This window comes from Microdochium trichocladiopsis, assembly GCF_020744255.1.
Source record: "Microdochium trichocladiopsis strain MPI-CAGE-CH-0230 chromosome Unknown B0I36scaffold_3, whole genome shotgun sequence".
Lineage (NCBI taxonomy): Eukaryota > Fungi > Ascomycota > Sordariomycetes > Xylariales > Microdochiaceae > Microdochium > Microdochium trichocladiopsis.
In genome coordinates, this window is record NW_025763546.1 from 916966 (window position 1) to 940305 (window position 23340).

At 56.7% G+C, this 23340-nt stretch overlaps 5 protein-coding genes across 5 annotated transcripts; 4 read left to right on the forward strand and 1 right to left on the reverse strand.

The window, feature by feature from the left end:
- Positions 1 to 152: 152 nt before the first annotated feature.
- Positions 153 to 1646, reverse strand: B0I36DRAFT_239549 (arginine N-methyltransferase 2; the record flags this gene model as incomplete). Its single annotated transcript, XM_046149697.1, has 3 exons — positions 153 to 187; positions 260 to 1124; positions 1173 to 1646. The coding sequence occupies 3 exons, from the start codon at positions 1644 to 1646 to the stop codon at positions 153 to 155; spliced, it is 1374 nt and encodes a 457-aa protein (XP_046014919.1).
- A 3640-nt stretch (positions 1647 to 5286) lies between these two features.
- B0I36DRAFT_372656 (VTC domain-containing protein) lies at positions 5287 to 7821 on the forward strand (the record flags this gene model as incomplete). The annotated part of the gene is made up of 3 exons (XM_046160137.1): positions 5287 to 5781; positions 5849 to 7480; positions 7540 to 7821. 3 exons carry the CDS (start codon positions 5287 to 5289, stop codon positions 7819 to 7821), a joined length of 2409 nt encoding a protein of 802 aa, XP_046014920.1.
- Positions 7822 to 10020: 2199 nt separating this feature from the next.
- Positions 10021 to 11863, forward strand: B0I36DRAFT_360298 (pyridoxal phosphate-dependent transferase; the record flags this gene model as incomplete). The annotated part of the gene is made up of 2 exons (XM_046158280.1): positions 10021 to 10206; positions 10280 to 11863. 2 exons carry the CDS (start codon positions 10021 to 10023, stop codon positions 11861 to 11863), a joined length of 1770 nt encoding a protein of 589 aa, XP_046014921.1.
- Positions 11864 to 12360: 497 nt separating this feature from the next.
- Positions 12361 to 13475, forward strand: B0I36DRAFT_405354 (uncharacterized protein; the record flags this gene model as incomplete). The annotated part of the gene is made up of 1 exon (XM_046161789.1): positions 12361 to 13475. A coding segment is annotated over exon 1 (691 nt), but the record flags the coding sequence as incomplete, so codon positions are not given.
- Positions 13476 to 16111: 2636 nt separating this feature from the next.
- Positions 16112 to 19018, forward strand: B0I36DRAFT_219007 (pectate lyase superfamily protein-domain-containing protein; the record flags this gene model as incomplete). The annotated part of the gene is made up of 3 exons (XM_046149005.1): positions 16112 to 17792; positions 17860 to 18025; positions 18100 to 19018. Coding segments are annotated over 3 exons (2766 nt in total), but the record flags the coding sequence as incomplete, so codon positions are not given.
- Positions 19019 to 23340: the final 4322 nt, after the last annotated feature.

The following is a 23340-nucleotide window of genomic DNA, read 5'->3' on the forward strand; positions in this document are numbered from 1 at the left end:
TTGGGTGACCGTGACTCGTTTGGCGTGCCATGCGAAATCGTCATAGATAGCCATACCCCAAGCATCGATTTGTTGTATCCAGTAACACCATGCAGTCTATATGCTCTACGTCCGTGCCGTAATCATGCAATTCAATGCCGGTTCATGTTAGTCTAACCCATGAGTGTGCATCTCGGTAGACGATATTCTACACGGATGTCAGTTAGGAGACGCGAGTACATGAGAGGTTCATGAAAGGCACAATAGGAGTGAGACTTACTGTCAAGTGTCCAGTATCGCCTCTTGACACCTTCCCAGTCACCCTTGCCCTCTTCGCCAAGCCTCTTCATATCAACGTCAAGCTCCTGCCACTCCACGTCCAAGCCTGCATCGCTCAGATGCATCTCAGCGACGCGCGTATACACATCGTAGCAAATCTTGCGGTCCGCACCAAGTCCGTTGAAGAACCCAAATGCACCAGTCTCTGTGAGCAGATATGGCACGTGCTCGGTGAAGAAGTGCCGCAGCTGGGCATAGTCCTCGCCAAACGTGTCAAAGTACACGGCGTCGTACGTCTCGCCGGCCTCCATGAGCTGCGGGACAATGTCCTGCCACCGGCCCGCGTGGACCTTGTACGCGCCCTCCTCGGAGCCCTTGGCCTCCCAGCTGGCGCCAAAGTTCCTGGAAGTGTCCTTGCTGGAGCAGGTGGGGTCGCTGTTGGTGCGGATGTGCTCGAGCACGGCCGGGTGCGCCTCGATGATGTGGTGCCGCGCGGGGGAGGTGGCGGCGAACATGGAGTCGACGATGCCCATGCCGAAGCCGATGTTGAGGATCTTCTTGCCGGAGGGTAGGGCCGGGGTGAGCAGGGAGTCGACGGACGCGCGCATGATGCTGGTCTCCCAGGCCATCATGACGCCGTTGTCGGACGAGTCGAGCAGCTTCCCGTCCTCGGTGTAGGTCAGGCTGGACTGCAGGTAGTCGCGCGACGTGACGGTGTGCGGGTCGGTCGGGGGCTTGAACGCCCGGTCGGGGTCTGACTCTACGATGTTGGTTTCTTCCTCCTCGTCCTCCTCGTTTGCCTTTGCCTGGCCGTTGGATGCTTCGCCGGCGGCAGTCGCGGTGGTGAGCTCGGGCGCCTCATCGCCCTCATCGCCATCAACGTCGATGATCTCGATGTCGCCATCGCCGCCCACCCCACCCTCCTCATCGGCATTGAGCATCTCGTCCTCGGCGGCCTCCGACTCGAGCTCCTCGTACCCGTCGAGCAGGCCGAACAGCAGCTCCGCCCGCACGCCGGCCTCCATGCACGCCGTGTACAAAGGCTCGAGGCCCAGGCGGGCGGCCACGCACCCGGGCGTCTCGTTGTTGCTGTCGACGTCGTTCCAGATCGCGCCGCTCATGAAGAGCTCGCTGACCACGGCGGCCGCCTTGGCAACGACATCGGGAGAAGAAGCAGAGGCGTCCGCGGCGGGCCCGCACGCGCGGATGGCGGCGTGCAAGGGAGTCTCGCCGGTCTTGGGGTCCTGGACGCTCGCGGGGCCGGGCACGCGGAGGAGAGGCTTCAGCGCGGCGAGGTCGTGCTGCCAGGCATGGTTGAGCAGCTCGGCGACGTTGGCCGGGCTGGCGGGTGTTATCCGGGCGTCGTGGCTGTCGTCGATGGGCGCCATGGTAGGTCTAATTTGTGCTGTTTTTCTTTTCTTCTAAGAGCTCAGCGGAACGGTAGTTCGGCGAGGGCAGGTCGTGGTGTGGTCTTATGGAGCTTCACGACTTTCAAGATGTGGTGGGGCCGAACGTCCAAAAAATTTACGGCACGACACGCAACATTGGCAAGAAGCGTTTTCCCATTTGGCCCATGCCCGGTTGTCACAATTGCTAAGTTGCACATCTTTGGAAAAACCTGTGGTTTTGGCCAGAGGAAAGCTCGACTGCTGTGAGGTGGTTAACAGGCAAAGTATCCCGGCAATAGTGATTAACGTAATCCACGGGTGAGCGGGTCACACGGGTGAACGGGTCACTTTACTGCAATTTAATTGAGGTTCACTTCCTTCTCCTTTTTCTCCACCTCCAATCATGGGACGACAATCAATTGAAAGTGATTTGGTTCTAGCGTTAAATGCGCTCCAATCCGACCCAAAATTAAGCGTACGAAAGGCTGCGCAGATCTATAATGTATCTCGTACGACACTCCAGCAACGATACCACGGCCGAGCTGCGAAACACGACACCCGACCACCCTGCCAGAAATTAACCTCATACGAAGAGGAGAGTATCGTACGATACGTACTCGACCTAGATTCGCGTTCATTTCCACCGCGGTTAAGTGGTGTTCGAGAAATGGCGGATCGACTCCTCCGCGTACGCGACGCGCCACGCGTTGGAACGAACTGGGCCTCAACCTTCGTACGACGACGACCTGAGCTCCGTACGCGTTTTAATCGAAGAATCGATTACCAGAGGGTCCTTTGCGAGGATCCGGACGCGTATCGCGCGTGGTTTGAGCTCGTACGAAACATAATCGCGAAATACGGGATCCACGATGACGATATCTATAACTTCGACGAAACGGGCTTCGCGATGGGCAAGATCTCCGCCGAAACTGTCGTTACGACCTCCGATCGACGCGGGAGGCCAAGAGCCGTACAACAAGGCAATCAGGAATGGGTTACAGTAATCCAGGGTATCGCGTCGTACGGCTATTCAATCCCGCCATACATTATCTTCGCCGGGAAGGTCCACCTCGACTCCTGGACCGCGAATAGCCCTCTACCGGCCGACTGGGTAATCGCGCTTTCAGAAAACGGTTGGACGACGAACGAGAGAGGCCTAGAATGGGTAAAACACTTTGATTTCCATACAAAGAGTCGTACGAAGGGTACCCACCGCCTCCTTATCCTCGACGGCCACGAGAGCCACCATTCCGTCGATTTCGAGCTCTACTGCAAGGAACAGAATATTGTCACGCTCTGTATGCCTGCTCATTCGTCGCATAAGCTCCAGCCTCTCGATGTTGGGTGTTTTGGACCTCTGAAACGGGCGTACGGTAAAGAAATCGAAGGTCTAATGCGGGCGCACGTAACCCACGTTTCAAAGGAGGACTTCCTCCCAGCCTTTTATAAGGCGTACGACGCTGCAATGACCAAATCAAACATCCAGGCAGGCTTCAGAGCGACAGGCCTAGTACCGTACGACCCGAATTATGTGATTTCGCAGCTAGATATGAAGTTTCATACGCCGACACCACCAGGTTCCTCTGCTGGACTACCACCCCCATGGGTTTCAAAGACGCCGAACAACCTAATTGAGACCGAATCGCAGACGAAGTATATTGAAAATCGCATCGTACGACACCAGAATAGCTCACCGTCGTCCATTGTTGAGAGCCTACGGCAGCTGAGAAAAGGAGTTATAATGATGGTACACGAGCAGGACCTTATGCGCCAAGAGCTCGCCGAACTTCGAGATGCAAATGACCGCCTCGGCCGCCGTCGTCGTACGAAAAGAAAGCAGCTACAGAAAGGAGGGTCCCTCACGATTGATCAGGCAAAGGATTTGAAGGCTCAAATCGATGCGACGCAGCAGTTAATAGCGGAAACGAGTCAGAATAGTGGTCGTACGAGGAGGCCCGAAACGCGCGCGCGACGATGTGGCGTCTGCGGCGAGCCCGGTCATAATGCTCGTACGTGTCAGAAAGTTGTATCTGCCTCTGAAGAAGAGGATTCTGAATAGTTTGAATTGATTTAAGGCGTTGTGGTTAAATTGTCTTATATATTGTCGTACGAGTTACTGGAAGGTGACCCGTTCACCCGTGTGACCCGCTTACCCGTGGATTACGTTATAGTTCATTTCATTGAGTCTAGCAAACGATACAGCATTCAGGGTCCATTGTATGACGATGTCTGGAGTCACTTGCGCGGGGTGCTGTACTCAATCACATGCGATGCACATCCTCGAGTCTGTATGCATAAGTCATCTATGCAGTTTGTGCAGTGTACAGTCAAATGTGCAGTCAGATGTGCATCTGCATCCATGGCTTGCTCTCTTCGCTGCGAAAAAAAAAAATAAGCTTGATGGGGCAGGCAAACACGTGCCCGTGCGTGCCAACTGATTGGTCAATGGGTGCGTTGCAGATGCTGTCATAACGGCGAGTCGGCGGGGCGACGGCGATGCGGCAGGGCCCACGGACCTGGGCCGACAGCAAATCATGACGCCGGATGCAGCGCATGGGCGACGGCAGCCAGGCGTCACGGAGCGCAGGACCGGGCAGGGATCAGTCCATGGCTTGCTTGAGTTGGCGCTAGGCTGGCAAGGAACCAGCCAGGCTGGGCTTGGTCTGGCCCGGCGAGCGAGGCTGTCGGTTGCTCTCTGCACTTCAGACCCGACAACAGACTGCTGCTCTGCTCTGCTTGCTCGTGCACCTGGTCGTCTCCAAGGCCATCAGCAAGCGAATTGAGCGTGGCGTTCAGCACGAGCTTGCTAGTGACAATCGACTGGCCCAAGTTGAGTTGTTTTGCCCCTGCCGCGCCGTTCTCCAACCTGCGCCAGGCCTGCATCGCGGTCCCGCCCACGTGCATTTGGGGAATCTCTACCGGCAGAGCTTCTCCCAGTCTGGACCTCGACTCGACGGCAGTGACATCCCAGGCACCACGCTGCAGCTCCCGTGAAAGCACTCGACCGGCCTCCTCTGCCTCTCCTTCCGGATTCTTCTTCGCACACACTCAACGACATCCCATCGGTCGGCCCCCACCTCCGAGGTCCTTGCCGGTCGACCCCAGGTCTGCATCGTGCCTCGCGCCTTCGCACGGAAGCTTGGATACAACCCCCCGACAGGTCAGCCTCAAGTCCGGTATGTATTTCCCTGCCTCCCCTTCCTGCCCGGTCGGCCTCTGGCTAGTTTCATCCCCAAGCCCACGGGAATTCGTCCTTCACCTCCCTCGTCGCACACACTTCTCGCATCCAGTTGTACATGGCCTTAGTCCCCTAGCGTCGGCATCTATTGTCTTGTTTGTGTCTCAGCATATCCGCCACACGGCCACGACGTAGCCCATCGTCTATCCTTCTCCTCTCCAATATTGTCGGCCCCAACATCTCAAAGACGAGGTGCCGGTCGCTTGAGCGAGAGGCCGCGACAGCCCAAAACTCAGCATCCCGAAAATCCGGATACGCGGCGGTCCTTCCCTGGGCTTTGATCGCCCGGCCTCTTATGTCTTCATGCTAATTGTCCACAACCTCCAGACCAAGGAACGTACCTGGATATCCTCACGAGACCACCGTAGCTCCAGCTGGCAAGCCCGCCCCGGCCAGATCGTCATGAAGTTCGGCGAGCAGCTGCGCTCGAGCGTGATTCGAGAGTACCAATGGTACTACATCGACTACGACGGCCTTAAGGACGACCTCAAAAACGCCTCCGGTCCCGTCCTCGACACCGAACCCGGCCCGTCGTCTGCTAGCAAAGGCAAGGGCAAGAGCAAGAACAAGAACAAGCCTGCCCAGGACCAGAAAACATGGAGCGAGGAGGACGAGCAGCGCTTCATCGCGAAGCTTTACAATGAGCTTGAGAAGGTCTACACCAAGACCAAGGTCAAGCAATCAGAGATCCAGCGCCGCATCGCCGTGTCCGACAAGGAGGTCAAGCAGGTTGTCAGCAAGGTCACCGAGCGTGGATTAAACGAACAGGGCCCTCCCGAGGAGGATTTCATACTGCTCGAGGATGATCTGAGTGACATCATCGCGGATGTGCACGACCTGGCGAAGTTTGTCCAGCTCAACTACACGGGCTTCTACAAGATCATCAAGAAGCATGATGTAAGTTATACCGGGCTCCCATGTAATTGTCACGGCACTACACTGACTGACCGTATACGATCTGCAGAAAATGACAAATTGGCATCTCCGACCTTCCTTTGATGCCGCCCTCAAGCGCAAGCCGTTCTACAATGAAGATTTTGACAGCGAAGTCATCAGGCTCTCCAAACTGTACGACCTCGTCCGCACTCGGGGCAATCCTGTCCAGGGCGACAGTGCTGCTGGCGGCAGCCAGGGTAGCTTCGTGCGCCAGACGACCAAATACTGGGTTCACCCTGATAATATCACTGAGGTCAAGCTCATTATCCTCAAGCATCTGCCCGTCCTTGTCTTCAATGCCAACAAAGAGTTTGATGCTGCCGACAGCGCCATCACATCCATCTACTACGACAACACGGATAAGTGGGATCTCTATGAAGGCCGTCTGAAGAAGACCGAAGGAGCCGAGGCCATCCGTCTACGCTGGTATGGCGGTATGCAATCCGACCAGATCTTTGTCGAGCGCAAGACACATCGTGAGGATTGGACGGGCGAGCAGTCCGTCAAAGCCCGGTTCTCCATGAAGGAGAAGAATGTCAACGCCTATCTGAGAGGTGACCTTCTGCCGCAGGCCATCTTTGAGAAGGCGCGGAAGGAGGGCAAGAAATCTGCGAAGCAGCTCGACGAGGACGAGCAGCTGGCGAGAGAGATCCAGTACTCTGTGCTGAAGAAGCAGTACAAGCCTGTCTGTCGGTCATTCTACCATCGCACTGCATTCCAGCTTCCTGCCGACGCTCGTGTCCGTATCTCTCTCGACACAGAGCTTACCATGGTTCGTGAGGACAACTTGGACGGCCGGAAGCGTGCTGGCGACAACTGGAGACGTATGGATATTGGGATTGACTGGCCGTTCAACCAGCTGCCAGACGAAGACGTGGTCCGGTTCCCGTACGCCGTGCTTGAGGTCAAGCTGCAGACCCAACACGGCCAGGAGCCACCAGAGTGGATTAGGTCACTTATCGCCAGCCACCTCGTTGAGGCTGTGCCCAAGTTTTCCAAATTCATTCACGGCACAGCCACAATGTTCCCTACTCGCATCAAGCTGTTGCCATACTGGATGCCTCAAATGGACGTTGACATCCGTAAGCCAGTGAGCCACAGCTTCGGTATCCGGAGACGTGCGGGCATGTCGTCTGCCAGCGGAACGACGTCCGACGACGACGAGACCGAGGCCGACACGGACCTCGACGAGGATGACGAGGAGGACGAGGACGATGACCAGCCACGACGAAACCACACAACGAACGGCCATGGCAGTGCACGCAACGGCTCTACGCAGGCTGTTACGGACATGGAAGAGCAGACTACGGGCAGCGCCGTGCCTGTGCTCGAGGAAGACTACCCTCTGTACGACTCGGACAACGAGGACGAGGATGACGCACTCGAGGAGGCGCGACGCGTGGGTGGCTGGCCTTATTACTCGGCGCTTGCCGATAAGTACGCCAAGGTCGCTGGCCGCAAAGTCATTGCTGGATTGTCTGCCATTGCGCCGCACCCGCGAGGATCAGAAGTCCCTCGCAGCAACCGTGTGCAGATGTTCTTTGGCAATCAGGAGGTCTCGAACAAGCGCATCAAGGCCCCCAAGGGAAAGAAGATATACGTGCCTGTCCGGGTCGAGCCCAAGGTCTACTTTGCGGCGGAACGGACCTTTTTAAGTTGGGTAAGTGGCACCGCCTGCGCCTCACCGTTGCTGCAAACCTGCTGACGCCAGTGAAATAGCTCGAGTTCTCCATCTACGTTGGCACCATTGCCGTGACATTGCTCAACTTTGGCACGAAGCCCACGACGGCATCGCTCGTCATCTCTGGTGTTTTCACCCTGCTGGCGATCTCGGCTCTGTGTTATTCTGTCGGAATCTATCTTTACCGGAGCCGAGCTATCCGGGAGCGTAGGGTTGTCAAGTTCTACGACAGATATGGCACGACTGCTCTCTGCCTGGCTGTGGTCTGTGGTATTGTGCTAAACTTTGCATTTGAGGGTCGGGAGCGTAATCTGTGGTAAGCCGGGCAAGCGAGCGGGAACCGAGAAGTGGCGTATAACTCATGGTGCCACGAGGCATGAAACATTTTGATAGCAGTCGGTTGGCTTTTCCCTTCATGTATTGTACCCTCCATAGATTGAAATTCATGCGAGGGCCTTCTGGTAGCTCATTACGTGGAGTGTCCGGTTGCGCGCGCAAGGCTGCTCACGTCAGCCCCGACCAGATCCCAAGCTGCGTGCACATGCAAGATGCTGGGACAGAACGTGAAGTTGGGGGTGGGCAAACAAGCATCTGTGGGTCGAACTTGGCAAGTCTCCTGCATTCCTGCATGCAAAGAGTGCAGGTCTTGGCATCTGATCAAGCAGTTGGCTGAGTTTGCACGCAAGAGATTCATAAGGTGATCAGACGCATATTACAACAAGAGTTCACAAGTCAGGTCCTCAAGGTGGGCAACGTTAAACCCCCTCTTCTGGGGCATCAGCTTACATGGGCCAACAAGCTACCACAACCCTGCCACGTGTATCGTGCCCGAGAAACGGTTATTGGATTTCGCGGGAAGGAGGACTCGATGTGTGCTTCGGGGCTTACTCGTGGGCGTCGTTTGGTTCCGGGTGTAATCCGTCTCCCCTGGCGGGTGCTTCCCTGCCTTTCTGGCTTTTTGGTGCCGATCACATGAGTGTGTGTGATTCTAGCTGACTGGCCGAAAGTAGGCCGCGTCGGGCAAGTAGCCTACCTATCTTCTATCTTTGCATGGGTGAGTGAGATGGTAAAGGCGTCAACGGAGATCTCCGGAGAGGAAGGAGGAGGAGGAGGGCGGTAGGCAGCATGGGTACACGTTCAAGAAGGGGGGGAGGGGAGAGACCTTGAGGTTGGCTCAACTGGTGATTGGTGAGCTCGCTCTCTGTGGTGACATGTCACGAATTTGTGTGCCTAACCCCTAGGACTTGTGGGTTGTTGTGCACTTTGATCATTTTGCCTGCGTGTCAGCGCTGGCTTGATACTGGCTGCGCCAAAGTGAGCGCGTGTGGTTGGTTGCGGGTATTCCTCGTTCCCAAAGCAAAAGTTGGGGAACTCTGACACGAGGGTTTTAGCCAGGGGGGGGGGGGGATGGATGCATTGAAAGTCCGGGTTTTGTCGAGTTACCGACGGCAAGTGCAGAATGGGAAAATAATAGAATCCAATCCATGTATTATTACAGGACGCTCGTCGAACCATGGGAGGGGGTCCAATTGATACGTTGTGCGGTTTTGATACACCGCCGCTATACGACGACGGAGGAAGCCGAATCCTTCATCTGGGAGAGTGGAATCAGTGGATCCGCTACTCGGATAACGGACTTTGTTAAAGAATCAAAAGCGCTATCCCCGACTGACGGCGGCGGAGAGCAGTTTTGGGCTCTAGTTTGTTACCGAGATGGCGGACCTGCTGTCAAAGAGGTTGTTGGAAAGAGTTGGCATGGCATCAGAGCAAGCCTTGCCAAGCCACTTCGAGTTGGGGAACTTGACCCCCGGCCCGGTGCGTGTCAGCCCTGGAGCGCCTGCAAGTGCGCACTGCGCAGCAGTGCTACCCCACCGAGGGGAGCTGCTCCGCCAGGGCTGGTGGGTGCGTGGGTGCGTGTGCGGGGATACCTGATGCCCCGCATCATGCACTGGGAGGGCGCGTTTAGTTTGTTGCGCTGAAAGAGACTCTAGCCCTACGGACCTGCCACCCGCGGCCTGGCCCGGTCGATTGGGATTCGTTTGGGTTTTCGCTCCAGCCGGGTACGTGGGACATGGCCCTGCAAGGGCGTTTAGACAGCAGAGACAGCGCCCGCCCCCCCCTCAAGCGGCTGGCAAGGTTCGGAGATGACTGGATGTCGCCTGGCGCGTCGTCTCTTCCAGGGACCCAGACGGCCAGGCCAGCAGCTGTGCGGCCGGATGTGGCGACGCCAGGCGTTGATGCTGACATGCAGCTGCTAGCTGGGTTCCATGCTCGTGGACCTGGCATCATCTCACTTTTGCCTCTGTGGCGGGCGGCTCTACGGCGATCACCCTCGAGGTATATCTTACAGCTGTGGTGTGTGGCTCGGGGCGAGAACAGTCTTATCGTGTCAGAAACCTCAGCCTTTATAAAAGTCGATATCCGCTCCTTGATAGATTTCCCAGAAACAACTTGGACACTTCCATCCCCCGCCCTCTGGCAGACTTCAAGCAGCCACTCTTAATATACCAACCGCCAAGATGCCCTTCATTGACGCAACCAACACCGAGATTGGGCAGTCGCTGCCGCCATACGGCCCCCACACCATCACCACCCACTTCCCAGGCTACAAGACACTGGTCGCCCTCCGTGAGGGTGACATGAGCGTGCTGGCCCGCGTCAAGTCCATCTACCCGCGTTTCACCCCCTTTGGGCTTGCTGGCCAGGTAAGTTACGAGTCTGCTCAGCCTCTGCTGTCTCATCATACATCCACAGAATATCCTACTCACGCCGGGATAGCTCGTCGGTGCCATTGGCAAGCAGATCGGCCTCCCAGAAGGCTTCACCAGTGTCGCCTACTTCTCGCCAGAGACATGGCAGCAAGAGGAGTACCACGCCACCTCGCACCACCGCAAGGAGCTGCGCCTGTCCCCCGAGGACTTCAAATATCACGTCGTCGAGATTGACGGCATCCGCCTCTATGTCGTCTCGTGCCACATGACGAAGCTCGCAGGTGCCAAGTTCGTGTGGACGCACCGTGGCCTTGGCTTCAGCACCCGCCTAGCAGAGGCTCTCCTGCCCAAGGTCGGTTCTTTGAAGAACATCGGCGAGTTCCCCGGGCCAGCGGCGGATGGCGTTCCTCCGCCAACATATTTGCCCGAGGGAGCCAGCCACAAGCTGCTGCGGGAGCGTGTCGCTGGCTACCTCAACCGCGCGACGATCCAAGACTACCCGACGCCTGTCACGCCGGACGATATCACGCTCTACCAGACAGGCATGGCGGCCATTGTGCGCATCCACGAGGCCATTGTCAAGATCCGTCCTGGCACCGTGGCCGTTTTTGGCTCCATCTTCCACAGCACATGGCACTTCCTCGAGGAGAACTCGCACGGCTTCAAGCACTACGGCAAATCGAGCGACGCCGACCTGGACGCCTTTGAGGCCTATCTCGAGGGCGGCGGCTCCTGCAGCTACGTCTTCACCGAATTCCCCAGCAATCCGATTCTCGTCAGTCTGAACCTCGCCCGCCTACGCAAGCTTGCCGACCGCTACGGCTTCTATGTGGTTGCGGACGATACCGTGGCCGGGTTCGCCAGCACGGATCTGCTCTCCGTCGCCGACGTGGTCATGTCCTCCTTGACAAAGGCGTTTTCTGGGTACTCGGACGTCATGGCCGGATCTATCGCGCTGAACCCAAACATCAACAACAATGGCTCGTACACGACCCTAAAGGCCACCGTCGACTCGCAGTTCCACAACGAGTTCTTCGTCGCGGACGCGGACCAGCTCCTCTCGAACAGCGAGGACTACCTCGAGCGGACCGTCGTCCTGAACCGCAACGCGGCCGCCATGGCGGGCTTCTTCCACGCCAAGATGCAAGACCCGAAATACCCGATAAGCAAGGTCTTCTACCCGCCCTACTCCCCGGGCTCCGAGCACCTCAAGGCCTTCCTGCGCAAGCCGACCCCGGAGCTGCCCGAGCCGGGCTACGGCCCTCTGCTCAGCGTCGAGTTTGAGACGATGGACCAGACAATCGCGTTCTACGACAACCTCGCGTTCCACCAGGGGCCACACCTGGGCGCGCACCTGACGCTGTGCATCACCTTCAACGCGCTCGTGTTCGGCAAAGACCCCAAGGAGGCGGCGTACCACGCCGGCTACGGGTCGAGGCAGGAGCAGGTCCGGATCTCGGCCGGGCTCGAGGAGAACACCGAGGACCTGCTGCGGGTCTGCCAGGCCGCGCTGGACAAGATGGTCGACGTTGCCGGCAGTGCGAAGAGGCAGGAGGTGGAGGGCAAGGTGGACGGGGAGGTGCTCAAGGAGGAGATTGAGCGCGCGGTGGAGAATGACGGGCAGGTAAAGACTGGGCTGGAACTTGCTTGAAATAATGTTGACATGGCGGCACAAAGTAGTGGTAGTAGCTGGGGACTATTTACATGGTTGTTGTCAAATGGTCAGATGCTTCACAGTGTGCTGTGCCGCATTGTTTTCAGACAGCTTATTTCTATGATAGCGCATCCACGTTAACAAACCGACAAGAATATATTTGTAGCTAAACAAGCTCCTCGCGCGCGGGCGACAACAGAAATTGCGCTCGAAATAAGCTTTTCGATGGGTCGAGTGCTCAATGTTTTATGCCCCATATGGGAATCTCTCAATTGATATCGTGGGTGAACGTGAACAGTCTTTAAGTGGGAAAACCTGAGCATTAGGGGTATAATAAAAAGTTGTGAAACGCCATTCAAGCCAAAAGACGGATAAAAATACCACAAGGTAGGGTTAGCATGCCGTACTTCCAAGCCCGGGCACCCCGTCCTTTCCCCCTCCCCATACCCCAAGGAGAAGAACAGACCACCCAACAACAACGAAAACAGCAATCATCACTGTCGTCGGCCACCAGAGTAGAATGCAGTCGTGGTGATGGTCGTCGGCCGCGGCCGCGGAGGTACAGGCGCAGGCACGGCGGCCACGGTGCTGATGCTCCCGCTGCCGTCGTCGCCGCGAGGGGTGTACGCCGGAGGCGGGACGTCGGGCAGGTCTTCGGCCTCACCTGCTCCTTGTACAATGTTATTGTCGTTGTGGCTTATGCTGGTGCTGCTGATACCGGCCGTGCTGATCCAGCCGGACGACTGGTTTGATATGCCTGGGGCAGATGACGGCTGCCTGGGGACTGAGTTGGTGGAGGAAGAGGACGACGACGATGACGACGACGATGACGACGTCGAGGGCGGCGGGTAGTCGACGAGCTTGACAGTACCGCGCTCGTAGCGCTCCTGATCGCGGCGGGCCTTGCGCCGAATCAGCATGCACGAGGACAGGGACACGGCGGCGAAGGCGGCGACGATGACGATGGCAACGGCCCAGAGGGGGAAGCCATTGCTGCCCCAGGTCGTGTCGGGGTCGGCTCTCTTGGCTTGTATGAGAAATGCATCGGATCTCAAAGAGACTGAGGGCATTGCTGGGGCGGGTTGTAGTATGTGCGTGCGTGTGAGTGTGTGTGCGTGGTTCTGGAGCAGGGTGGGCCTGGATATGCCGAATTGCTGGCCGGCTAGATCGGAAACCACGAGGAACGTGGAAGACGCCAGTCAAGATGGGACGAGACAATTGGCAGCAAGCAGGCGAGAGATGATGACGGCTTTGGGGAGATCAGAAGGCAGCGGCGGGACTTCGAGAAGGGAAAAAGAGGGCATCGGCAGCTCTTTGTGGGAGGGCTCGGGAATAAACCACGTCTGGCTGGAGGCAGTGCGTGACATGATTGTTACCAGAGTTTTGATTCGCGGCCGTGGCTGTCTGCACGGCGTGATCGTCGCTGCCGGCAGCAAACAAGGTACTTGTCCCAACCTTAAGGTGCGTGCGCATAGGTACCAAGATACCTCCCCCTTCCAGATTCCTTCAGCCAACAGCAGGCGGCGGTATGCGCAGTCAGCGTCACCCAGGACCGTTACTGTACCCGCCTCGAGACAGTTATGGCGTGGCCTGGCGTGGCCAAGGCGTGTTGGCAGTGCTATTCTTGGGCGGTGCATGTTGCTTGACATCACCAGGGTCCGGGGCGCTTGTACAGTAACCCACGCCAGATAAGCGGGATGATGCAATCCCTGAGCAAACCGCCCGTGTCCAGCCCTCCTTACTGGCCAGGCATTTCCCGAGGTGATCCAGCCCTGACAAATAGGAAGGACCCTGCCAATTCAAGCACTCAAATCGGGCCCCACCAGATCTCACAATGCTCGGCCCTCCAAGGCACAACGTCAAGCCGTTGAACTTGCCCAAGTAACTCTGGAAACAGTCCCACCAAGATCTAGACGTACGTCCTTTAGCTGGAGGCCAGACAGGATAAACAGGCAGGGCGGAGCTACCTACGTTGCTAAAGCTTGTGTGCAACCCTTGTCTGCTGCGTGCGCGGTCAGCCAATCACACTGGAGACAGTTGCAAGGGCTGAGAGCACTGCCCATGTCCTCTTCTAGGAATCTTGATTACGCGAAAGGACTCTAAGCCTCCCGAGGGCGCCTACGCCAGTCACCACTCTTTTACCAAATTGACCAAATGGCATTTGTGTTCCTGGTAGGGGCTGTGTACTTCCGATTGCGAGCTACTCCCCGAGGAAGTATAGAATTAGGCACCCTGGCGACCTCTTACAGGTTTGATCACACCCCCAAGTTGTCGTTGTCATGGGCCCCGAGTGCATCCTATGGTCCAGCGGTCCAACTGTAGCACATCTTGCGTGTTTGCACTGCAGAAATTCGTGGTCATGACCGCCATGATAAATCTAGATAGAATCTGGTATGCCGGAGAAGAAAAATAACACGACCTCAGGTAATATCGTGGAGAACTCGCACAACTTCTGTTTCTTGTCATTTGAGGTTGTCATAATCCCCACGGCAAACAAAAAGCATGCTATTGAGCTATCCCGAGGAACAAAGAGAAATACTAAAACAAAAACAAAAATAAAAGAATCGGACGTTGCGGCCATCTCACAACAATTTATGGTGGTTGATAAATTTCCGGCACACCATTGCGTTGCCTACACGTTGCCGTGAGAAAAAAGTCGTGCCGATGAGAAGTGGGCCCCAAAGTTTTGCAGGTATCGCCAACGCCGGCTCGTTCAGCGGCTGGGGTGGAGCAACCATCAAAACTGTTATTCACGTCAGCATTTGCGCGGGGATCAAGCACAGAGGAAGACACGGCGAGGCCGAAGAGGCAATGATGGACAGTGGCATCTCGAGGCGAGATGGAGCCGTCTGGATAGTGGGGAAATGGATGCAATCTGTCGCTAAAGAGCAATGGCATGCCACAGGTTGGGCCTAGCGAGGAACCCCGTTGATGAACTGGAAGGTCGGAAAACGCCGTCCATCTACAAGTCGAGGGAATTTTCCCCAGAGGGAAGCATACTTAGTGTAGGTACGGAAGACTCTGACCGCAATTCTGCGTCGAAACTGTCACGCCCGCGCATTAAACTGCGGCGGCCACCATGCAGGCCAGCTAAACAAGCCCCTGCAAGCTCACTGGGGTTTACATGGATTCAGGGTCCAACGACTGTGCTCGGTGCCGGAGATGCCAAGGAGCTACCCCCTGCTGGTTCCATTTGTGCTGATTGGCTGCGTCTACGAAAATACAACTACCGGCAGCAGGGGTTGGTGTCATTGGTTAATGGTCTTGTTCCTGACTCTTGTCGTGATGCCGGTAATAATTAAGTCGCCTGATACTCTTTCGAGGTCCGGTCTATACGTGATTAAGTCCTCGCAGCAAGTGCGCAGGGTACCACACCCGGCCTCTCTGTGCGCAATTTTGCTTTGGTTAAGCTACCAGCCTGTGTATTTTGTATCTCAATAATTTCTGTCCAGCACGCATGCTGAGCTGTACACAGGAGTGATCCGAACAGGAAGGTGGTTGAACGGCATCTCGGCAGCAAGTAGAAATCATGGGGACGAACAGTTTTCGAAGCAGTACGATGTTCATAGTCAGACGTGTCCAACGGGAAATGGACTCTTTAACAGGGCCAGGGCAGTACTGTTGTTGCTCCACGGAGAGGCCCAGACGGCTTGGCGTAGCCGCATTTGTTCCGTCTATGCCGTAAAGCCATACCTGTGACCCCTCGTATAGCTGGCCCGTGAAGTGGCCCCCACTGGAATTTTCGAGCACGCCCCTGTTCATCTACAAGGAATTTTTCAAGTGGTGAGCCCATTTCGAAAACTATATATTGATCCGTGCTCGGCATTTGGGTGCATCTCGTAGCATAGTCCAATCGCAGTTCGCTCTATGCGGCTTGGCGTGAACGACTGAACCTCGATTCTAAACCCGAGGCTAAGGAGCATGTATAAATATAAACGGGACAGTCCCATGTTGCTTCAGATAGTTGCCCTGTGACCGAGAGGACTCGGTATGATACCACAAACTCACCAGGAGGATTTTGACTCTTCGTGGACCTCGAGTTCTAGTACAGCATGAGGGTCTTCGCGTCCCTTTTGCCCATCCTCGTGGGCGCCGGCGCCTCGGGGTGGAATCTACCTCCATTGCCAGACGATTATGACACTAGCAACTTGCCGAACCTTGGCAAAGGCATGCCGGTGAGCTCGATACACGGCGTGACCTTTTTGCTATTCAATTGCTGATCCTCGACAGGATGCACCCTCTTATATGGTGGACAACACCCACAACTCATTCGGCGTGGCTCCGGATAAAGGTTCTTTGGCCAAACCCATCACGGACGAGGCCCTCCTGCCAGATTCATCACCCGATACAGCACCTGCCAACTCTACACTGCCAGCAAGGCGTTCTGGGGTCATTGAGAGTCGGGCGTATTGGGCGGGTGACATCAGTCACGGTGTCATGCCGCATGCCCCGAGCGGCTATCAGATGTTCCGCAACATCCGTGACTTTGGCGCAGTCGGCGATGGTGTAACTGATGACACTGCTGCCATCAATCGCGCCGCCTCCTGGATGAGTGCCTCCAACTCTGACGAACGATGTGGTGTCGAATGCGGTCAGACTACACGTTTAGCGGCTATCGTGTACTTCCCTGCTGGCAACTACCTTATAAGCAGCCCTATCATCCAATACTATTACACCCAGTTCATCGGCGACGCCAACGACAGGCCCACGCTCATCGGCTCTCCAGACTTCAAGGGCATCGCTCTTGTAGATTGCGACCCATACATCCCTGGTGGCAACGGTGCGAATTGGTACATCAACCAAAACCAGTTCTTCCGACAGATCAGGCACATCAATTTCAACTTGGAACGCATGGGCCTTGGCAACACTGAACATGACCAAAACTACGTCCCGACAGGCATTCACTGGCAAGTCTCACAAGCCGCGTCGCTGCAGCATCTTGACTTCCGGATGCCTCTTCCCGACTCGACCGGCGCGGTCACAGCGGTGGGCATCTTCATGGAGAACGGCTCTGGCGGCTTCCTGAGCGACATCACCTTTTTCGGCGGCATGATTGGCTTCCGCGCCGGCAGCCAGCAGTACACGGCACGTAATCTGCATTTCCAGCTGACCAACACTGCAATCTCAATGATCTGGAACTGGGGCTTCACCTGGCACAACATTGTAGTGGAAAACGCCTGGGTTGCCATCGCATGCCGCGAGCAGGGCGGCGAGCACAGTCAGGGCACCGGGTCTCTAACTGTCATCGACTCGCTATTTCGAAACGTGCCCTACCCAATCGTCATCCGCAATGACGGTCCACGCCCGGCCATCTTGCTCGAGAACCTGCGGATCGAGAACTGTGCCTCGGTAGTACTCGTGGATGGCGCCGAGACTCTCCTGCCTGGCACTTCCGGCTCAACCACTATCCCCGCCTGGGGCATGGGCCGGCGCTACGAGAAAATCGACGGAGCCGGCGAGTACGCCACGGGATTCCTGGATTCCGGACTTCGACGGCCGGCGCCCCTTGTAGATGCGACGGGGGCGTTTTTCGCCCGGTCCAAGCCCACCTACGCGACTGGCGGCTTCATTGTTGCCACGGATCACGGCATCAGCAACCATGGAACCGGCGACCAGTCAGATGCCATCAACGCTCTCCTGTCTGGAAATGTTGGGAAACCCATCTTTTTCCCCTCGGGCATCTACATGGTTGCCAAGACCGTCTTCATACCTGTGGGGTCTATCATCGTGGGCGAGCTGTGGCCTCAGATCATGGGCTATGGCGAATACTTTGCCAATGAAGACGACCCCCAGGTCATGGTCCGCGTCGGTAACAAAGGCGATCGCGGCGTGGTGGAGATCTCAGACATGCTGTGGTCTGTCAAGGGCAATACGGCGGGGGCTATCATGATGGAGTGGAATGTCCATGAGACTACCCAGGGCAGCGGTAAGTTCCACCCGTCTTCCGAGTTGCTACAGTTCGCGATCGATTGACCTTCTGTTTGAATTTTAAGCGGCCATGTGGGACTCGCACTTCCGGGTCGGTGGTGCCTATGGCACAGATCTGACTTTGAACGAATGCCCCAAGGGCACGAGTGTCAACAGAAAGTGTATGGCTGCGTTCCTCCTTTTCCGCGTCACCAAGGAAGCGTCTGGCTACTTTGAGAATGTCTGGTTCTGGTAAGCAAGCACCCTCTCTTCATCCTCTCTTCCAACAACACGGTGATGGCTGACTTTGGCTGGGCCTTGTGCAGGACCGCCGATCATGATATGGACGTTGCGGTTCCCGGAGGTGTTCCGAGCACAGACAAGGCACAAATCAATGTCTTCACGGCTAGAGGAGTACTCGTCGAGTCGCAAGGGCCATGCTGGTTCTACGGCACCGGTAGCGAGCATCACCAGCTTTACCAGTACCAATTATCTGGCGCCAAGAATGTCTTCATGACACACATCCAGACCGAGTCGCCGTACTATCAGCCCGCGCCAGACGCAATGGGTCCTTACAAGACTGGGGTCCTGCCAGACGATCCTCTGTTTGAGGAGTGTGAAAGTGGTTCAACCTGTGCCGATTCGTGGGCCGTCCGGGTGCTCGACTCCAGAGACATCCTCATTTACACGGCCGGATTGTACTCGTGGTTCAATCAGTACGATCAAGCATGCCTGGTACCCGAGAATTGCCAGGAGCGGGTGCTCGAGACCAGCTTCACAGAAGGCTTCTGGATGTACAACACGTTCTCCAAGGCCACCGTCGAGATTTTCACACCTCGGGGAGGCATACTGCCGATTCTGCAGTCTGAAGGAAATCAGTTTGGCTACACCACTCAAGTCAATGCCTGGCACGCACTTGCCTTTGAAGGTGGCGATCTCGGCGGCACGGCCGGACGTGCTGTGTACATTGACCCGGTCGTCTTCCAAGAACCTCAAGTTGCATGCGAGATACCGTGCACTCTGGTGATGCCCGTCAGCTCCTTGTCCGAACCGACGACCATTTCGATCGACCCCTACACAACCTCACTCATCGTCGGCACTGCCAGCACGATTACCACCATCACGATAACGCCTTCGCCGATCACCGCCACCGTCATCGAGTATTCCAATGTGCCGGTCCATGATCGGCTCAATGGGATTGCTGGAGCCATCTTCTCCGTCGATACCAGCCTTGTGCTCAGTCCAGTGGTTGTGACGTTGACTGCAGATGGGCAAACCACCACGCGCAACCTGACCTTACCACCGTGGCCGCAAATCACTCAAGGGCCCCCAAGCCAGTGGACAAGCTTCTACAACCCTTGGCTGGACATGATCCCCGGCAACAACACAGAACCATTGCCGCCAAGCAATACTGGCTCACCTTCCTCCACCACTACTGTGCCCGTCCCCATCCCGACCTGGACAGAATGGCCCCCTGGAATCATTGAACCAACTCCTGGTACCGACGAGGACGACAATGATGATGATGATGACGATGACGATGGTGTGGTTGCCGTGGTTGGCTGTAGCTCTCTCTGGTTCTTCAACTTCTGTATCGACTTTCCCGAGCTCAAAGTGCTTCGATGGAAACTCGCGCTGCCACCAGGCATCATAGGCCCTGGCCCTCCACCACCAGGCTTCATCAACTTTGGTGGTTGGCGACCAATCCAGCCCATCGTATTGCCACCTTGGCCTCGAGTCACTCGTCTGCCGGGGCCGAGCCCGCAGCTTGTATACCCTGAAAAGCCCGGGGACTGCGTCATGAAGACTCAGAATGTCGAGCTGGCCACGGTCTCTGCTGGTACGACCGTGAGCAATGGCCAGACAGTGACGACGGCTGTGTCAACCATCACTCGGACGGCGACGGTCTTGGGTTGCGAAGAAGTGCCCGGACACACCACCACGACAGATGCATGTGACCTCCCTGGTAAGCGAGCGGAGCCCACGGCCGAGCCTTCAGTCCCTGCCGCCTCTGTTGCCGACACCGTGGTGGACTCGAAGCACCACGGCTCGGCCTCGGGTGCCGTCCATCGCCATCTCCATAATCACCGTCGTGGTCATCTCCATCATGCCGGCCATCATGACGAGGCCCATAGCTTGAAGGAACGACAAATCTTTGGCCCCCCCGATCAGGATGACCCGGCCAACTGGCAGAATGATCTGAACGTCTGCGGTTTCCAACGGCCCTACATCATCTACCCTCGAGGCCACAGCGTCCTCGACTCGAACCTGATACGTTCCCGGCTTTCTGCATCCGACGGCAAGCAGGGCTTCGCGTGGAGGGAGATCAGTTCCAACGCGCACGACTACACGGCTTTCTTCTCGGTCAACAACATGCCCATATCCATGCGCGACAATATGGCATTGATGTCGCAAGTCCGGTACATATATGACCCTCGGAACTTTGCGCAGACGCACAAGTCCGACTGGATCCCGCCGAGAATCATACCAGGGTCCAATAAGCCAATTGATGATCCAATGGAGGTCGATGACGTGAAGAGGTCGGCCGCGACAAGGCCTGAAGATGAGCGTGGCCGCCGTCTAGCCGATCGCACGCCCGCCTTTGACTTGACTCGCCCCAACTCCTGGCATCTTTCTCAAGTGTGCTTCCCGGCGGGCGCGGGCGCGATCCTTGATTGGAGCAAAGACGCGGACTACTTCCAGACCAATGCGCAAAACCAGCCTGCTTTCAACTACTATCGTGAAGACACCGATGGCAGTGGCCAGACCATCTACGTCGTCGACGTCGGGTTTCCGAACTTGGGCCATCCGGTAAGTGGCGGGAAACGTGTGGTTAGCAGATATTGCAGGGCCGCAAAAAAAGAGGTCAAGACGAGGCGGAGCGCTGATATCTAGCCGGTGTGTACAGGAGTTTGCAAGGTCTCCGATGGCGTACGGGTTCAGAATCCCCTACTACTGGAATCTGCCTGCGAACACCGTGATCAATGAAGACCACGGCACGAGGGTGGCATCGGCAGCTGTGGGACGTTCACTTGGTATCGCGCCTGGGGCCACGTGGGTGGGTGTCGAGATGCCAGGAGTCTTTGATGGTTTGCTGCCACAGGAAGCCCTCGTCGAGGCTCTGCTGTGGATAGCAGCGGATGTCGAGGCAAAGAAACTCCGTGGCAACGCTGTCATCAACATGTCCTTTGGATTTATAAGGTCGACAATCAGGGCCATCGATCCACTCCCAGAGGTTCATCGTAAGTTCTCGTTTCCTGAAAAGATGTCGTCTCTTACAGCTCATGCGATAGGCAAGGTTTTCCTTTGTCTTTGCGTACAAGTTTGATTTGCTGACAGATATCATGGCATGGTAGTGGAGGTCATGAAGCTGCTCGAGGAGAGGCTGGGAGTCGTCATGGTCCTTGCAGCTGGGAACAACTACAGCCCAACGGGGGGTCCAGAGACCTTCATCAGCAACTTTTACCCGCAAGCCTTCCTCGAGACGGGCGAGCTTACGAATATCATGGTGGTCGGTGCCACAAACATGAATGGCAAGCGTGCCCCGTTCTCGAGTGTCTTTACGCAATTCAGCCCAGCAAATGTTGACCTGATATACGCCCCCGGGCAGGACGTGTAAGTGCATCACAACCCTTCCCCATCACCACTCAATTTTGTTTTCTTCCTTTGCATTCTCCACCATGCGCTGACACTTGCCTTGCCTGATTTGTTTTCCCCAATCTATAGGCCTTCTGTTCCGCCAGCAGGAAACGGCTACGACCTGATTAGCGGTACTTCATTTGGTGAGTCTCGACTGCAAGTCGTCTCTATCCGAGGCATCGCCCCACAGACATTCCGGCGCTGACTGTCCGCTCTTTGCTCCTGCCAACAGCTGCGCCTCAGGTCGCAGGCCTGGTTGCCTATATCCGGAGTCTCCCAATCAAAGACCCGAGGATATACGCGGCCCTTCGCGACCCGCGGGATGTGAAGCAGCTGATCCAGCGCATGATGCATCAGCGCTGGATCGACTGGCGTTCAATCCCCGGGGAAGACCCGATTGCCAGAGCATTCATCTGGAATGGCCAGATCAAGGACGTCAGCTGCCTGGTCGTTCAAGGGCCAGGCTGTCCCAGCTGGCTGCCCGGGTTTCTCAAAGAGCTAGGCGGCGATGTGACGGTCAAAGACCGCTTCACCTTCCGGCCAGGCAAGCCGAGTCCAACCTGCCAGGGTGTGGGGTGTGGCAGGCTTTGCAAGGGATACTACTGCCTCCCCTCGCCCACGGGCAGTCCTCCAGACTACAGTATGTCGCTTTTCCATCTCCTGGGCCCTCCTTTTGATATTCTCGGCCTTTAGCTGACACTTTGTTTCCTACAGCTGCGCCTACGCCTACTGCGACCAACACGGGCGTCACCATCACTGCGCCGGGCCCCGGTGGACCTGGCGAACCTATTACCCTTCCCACCCTGTCGGGTCCTCAGCAGTGTGACTTTGGAGCCAGCACCACGTCTGTCTGCAACGGCCGGCCTGGTGCTGGGGCGTGCGTGCCGACCACCGTCTGTCTCCCTGCGCCCACCCTCCCGGGACTGCCTGGCAAGGGCAGCTGCAGCACCGGCACTGTCAGCACGACGACGATATGCAACGGCAGACCCCCGGCCACGGTCTGCATGCCCTCGACGGTTTGTGTACCAACACCCACTGCTCCTCCTCCTCCGCCGCCCCCGCCACCTCCTCCCCCTCCGCCGCCTCCTGCGCCTCGCTGCATTGTCGCCCACTCCGCCATGGACTTCTGTTGGCTTGATGGCGACTACGGGGCAGTCCAGATCTGGGACAACGGCAGGTTCCACTGCAACGGGATTGTGAACAACCGCGGCGCCTCGGACAACACCGTCTACACCTACAACTATTACCAGAACACCTGCATCGAGAACGTCAGCGCCCGGATGACCGGCCTCGGCCGCAACATCCAGTTCACCGCCTGGGACGGCAAGACGTTCGATCTCCCCATGCGCGCCTTCGACACCGCGCCCCGTGACTGCGGGAGCGGGCGGGGCAGGTACTACGAGTCCACGTTTGTGTACGAGTCGGAGCCAGGAGCGTGCGGCAGGTGTCCCATCCCGCAGCTTTGTGACTTTGACTTCCGGTGCCGTAACTTTGTCGGGACTTGCTCGTCGTAGCCCGAGGTCCCAAAAAACACGTTCTACGGCACGAAACAAAATCTGTGCCCAGTTGGCATCTGACCTGTGGGCAGGTGCCGTGTCTCAGGGGAAGAGCATTGTAGATCTGCCGGTATTCACGAGGTGACGTATGATTTTGGACCGCTTTGAATAGGTAGATTAGTTGTGGTAGACGTACCTGAATATCAAAAATAAATCCCAAGGAGGTTTCCGTAACCGAAGCAAGCATATGCACAAATCAAGTGATGATTCCAATCATCATCCTGTACACCGAGAGCCATGACCCGTTGGCCAGGACGGTATAGAATACATGACATGCATTGTCGAAAACTGACTCCAACTCTCGAGACTCAAGGGGAATATTCAGTCAACAGTTGAAACTCACCTGGGCATGGCCAGGCCAGGGTCCTCCTC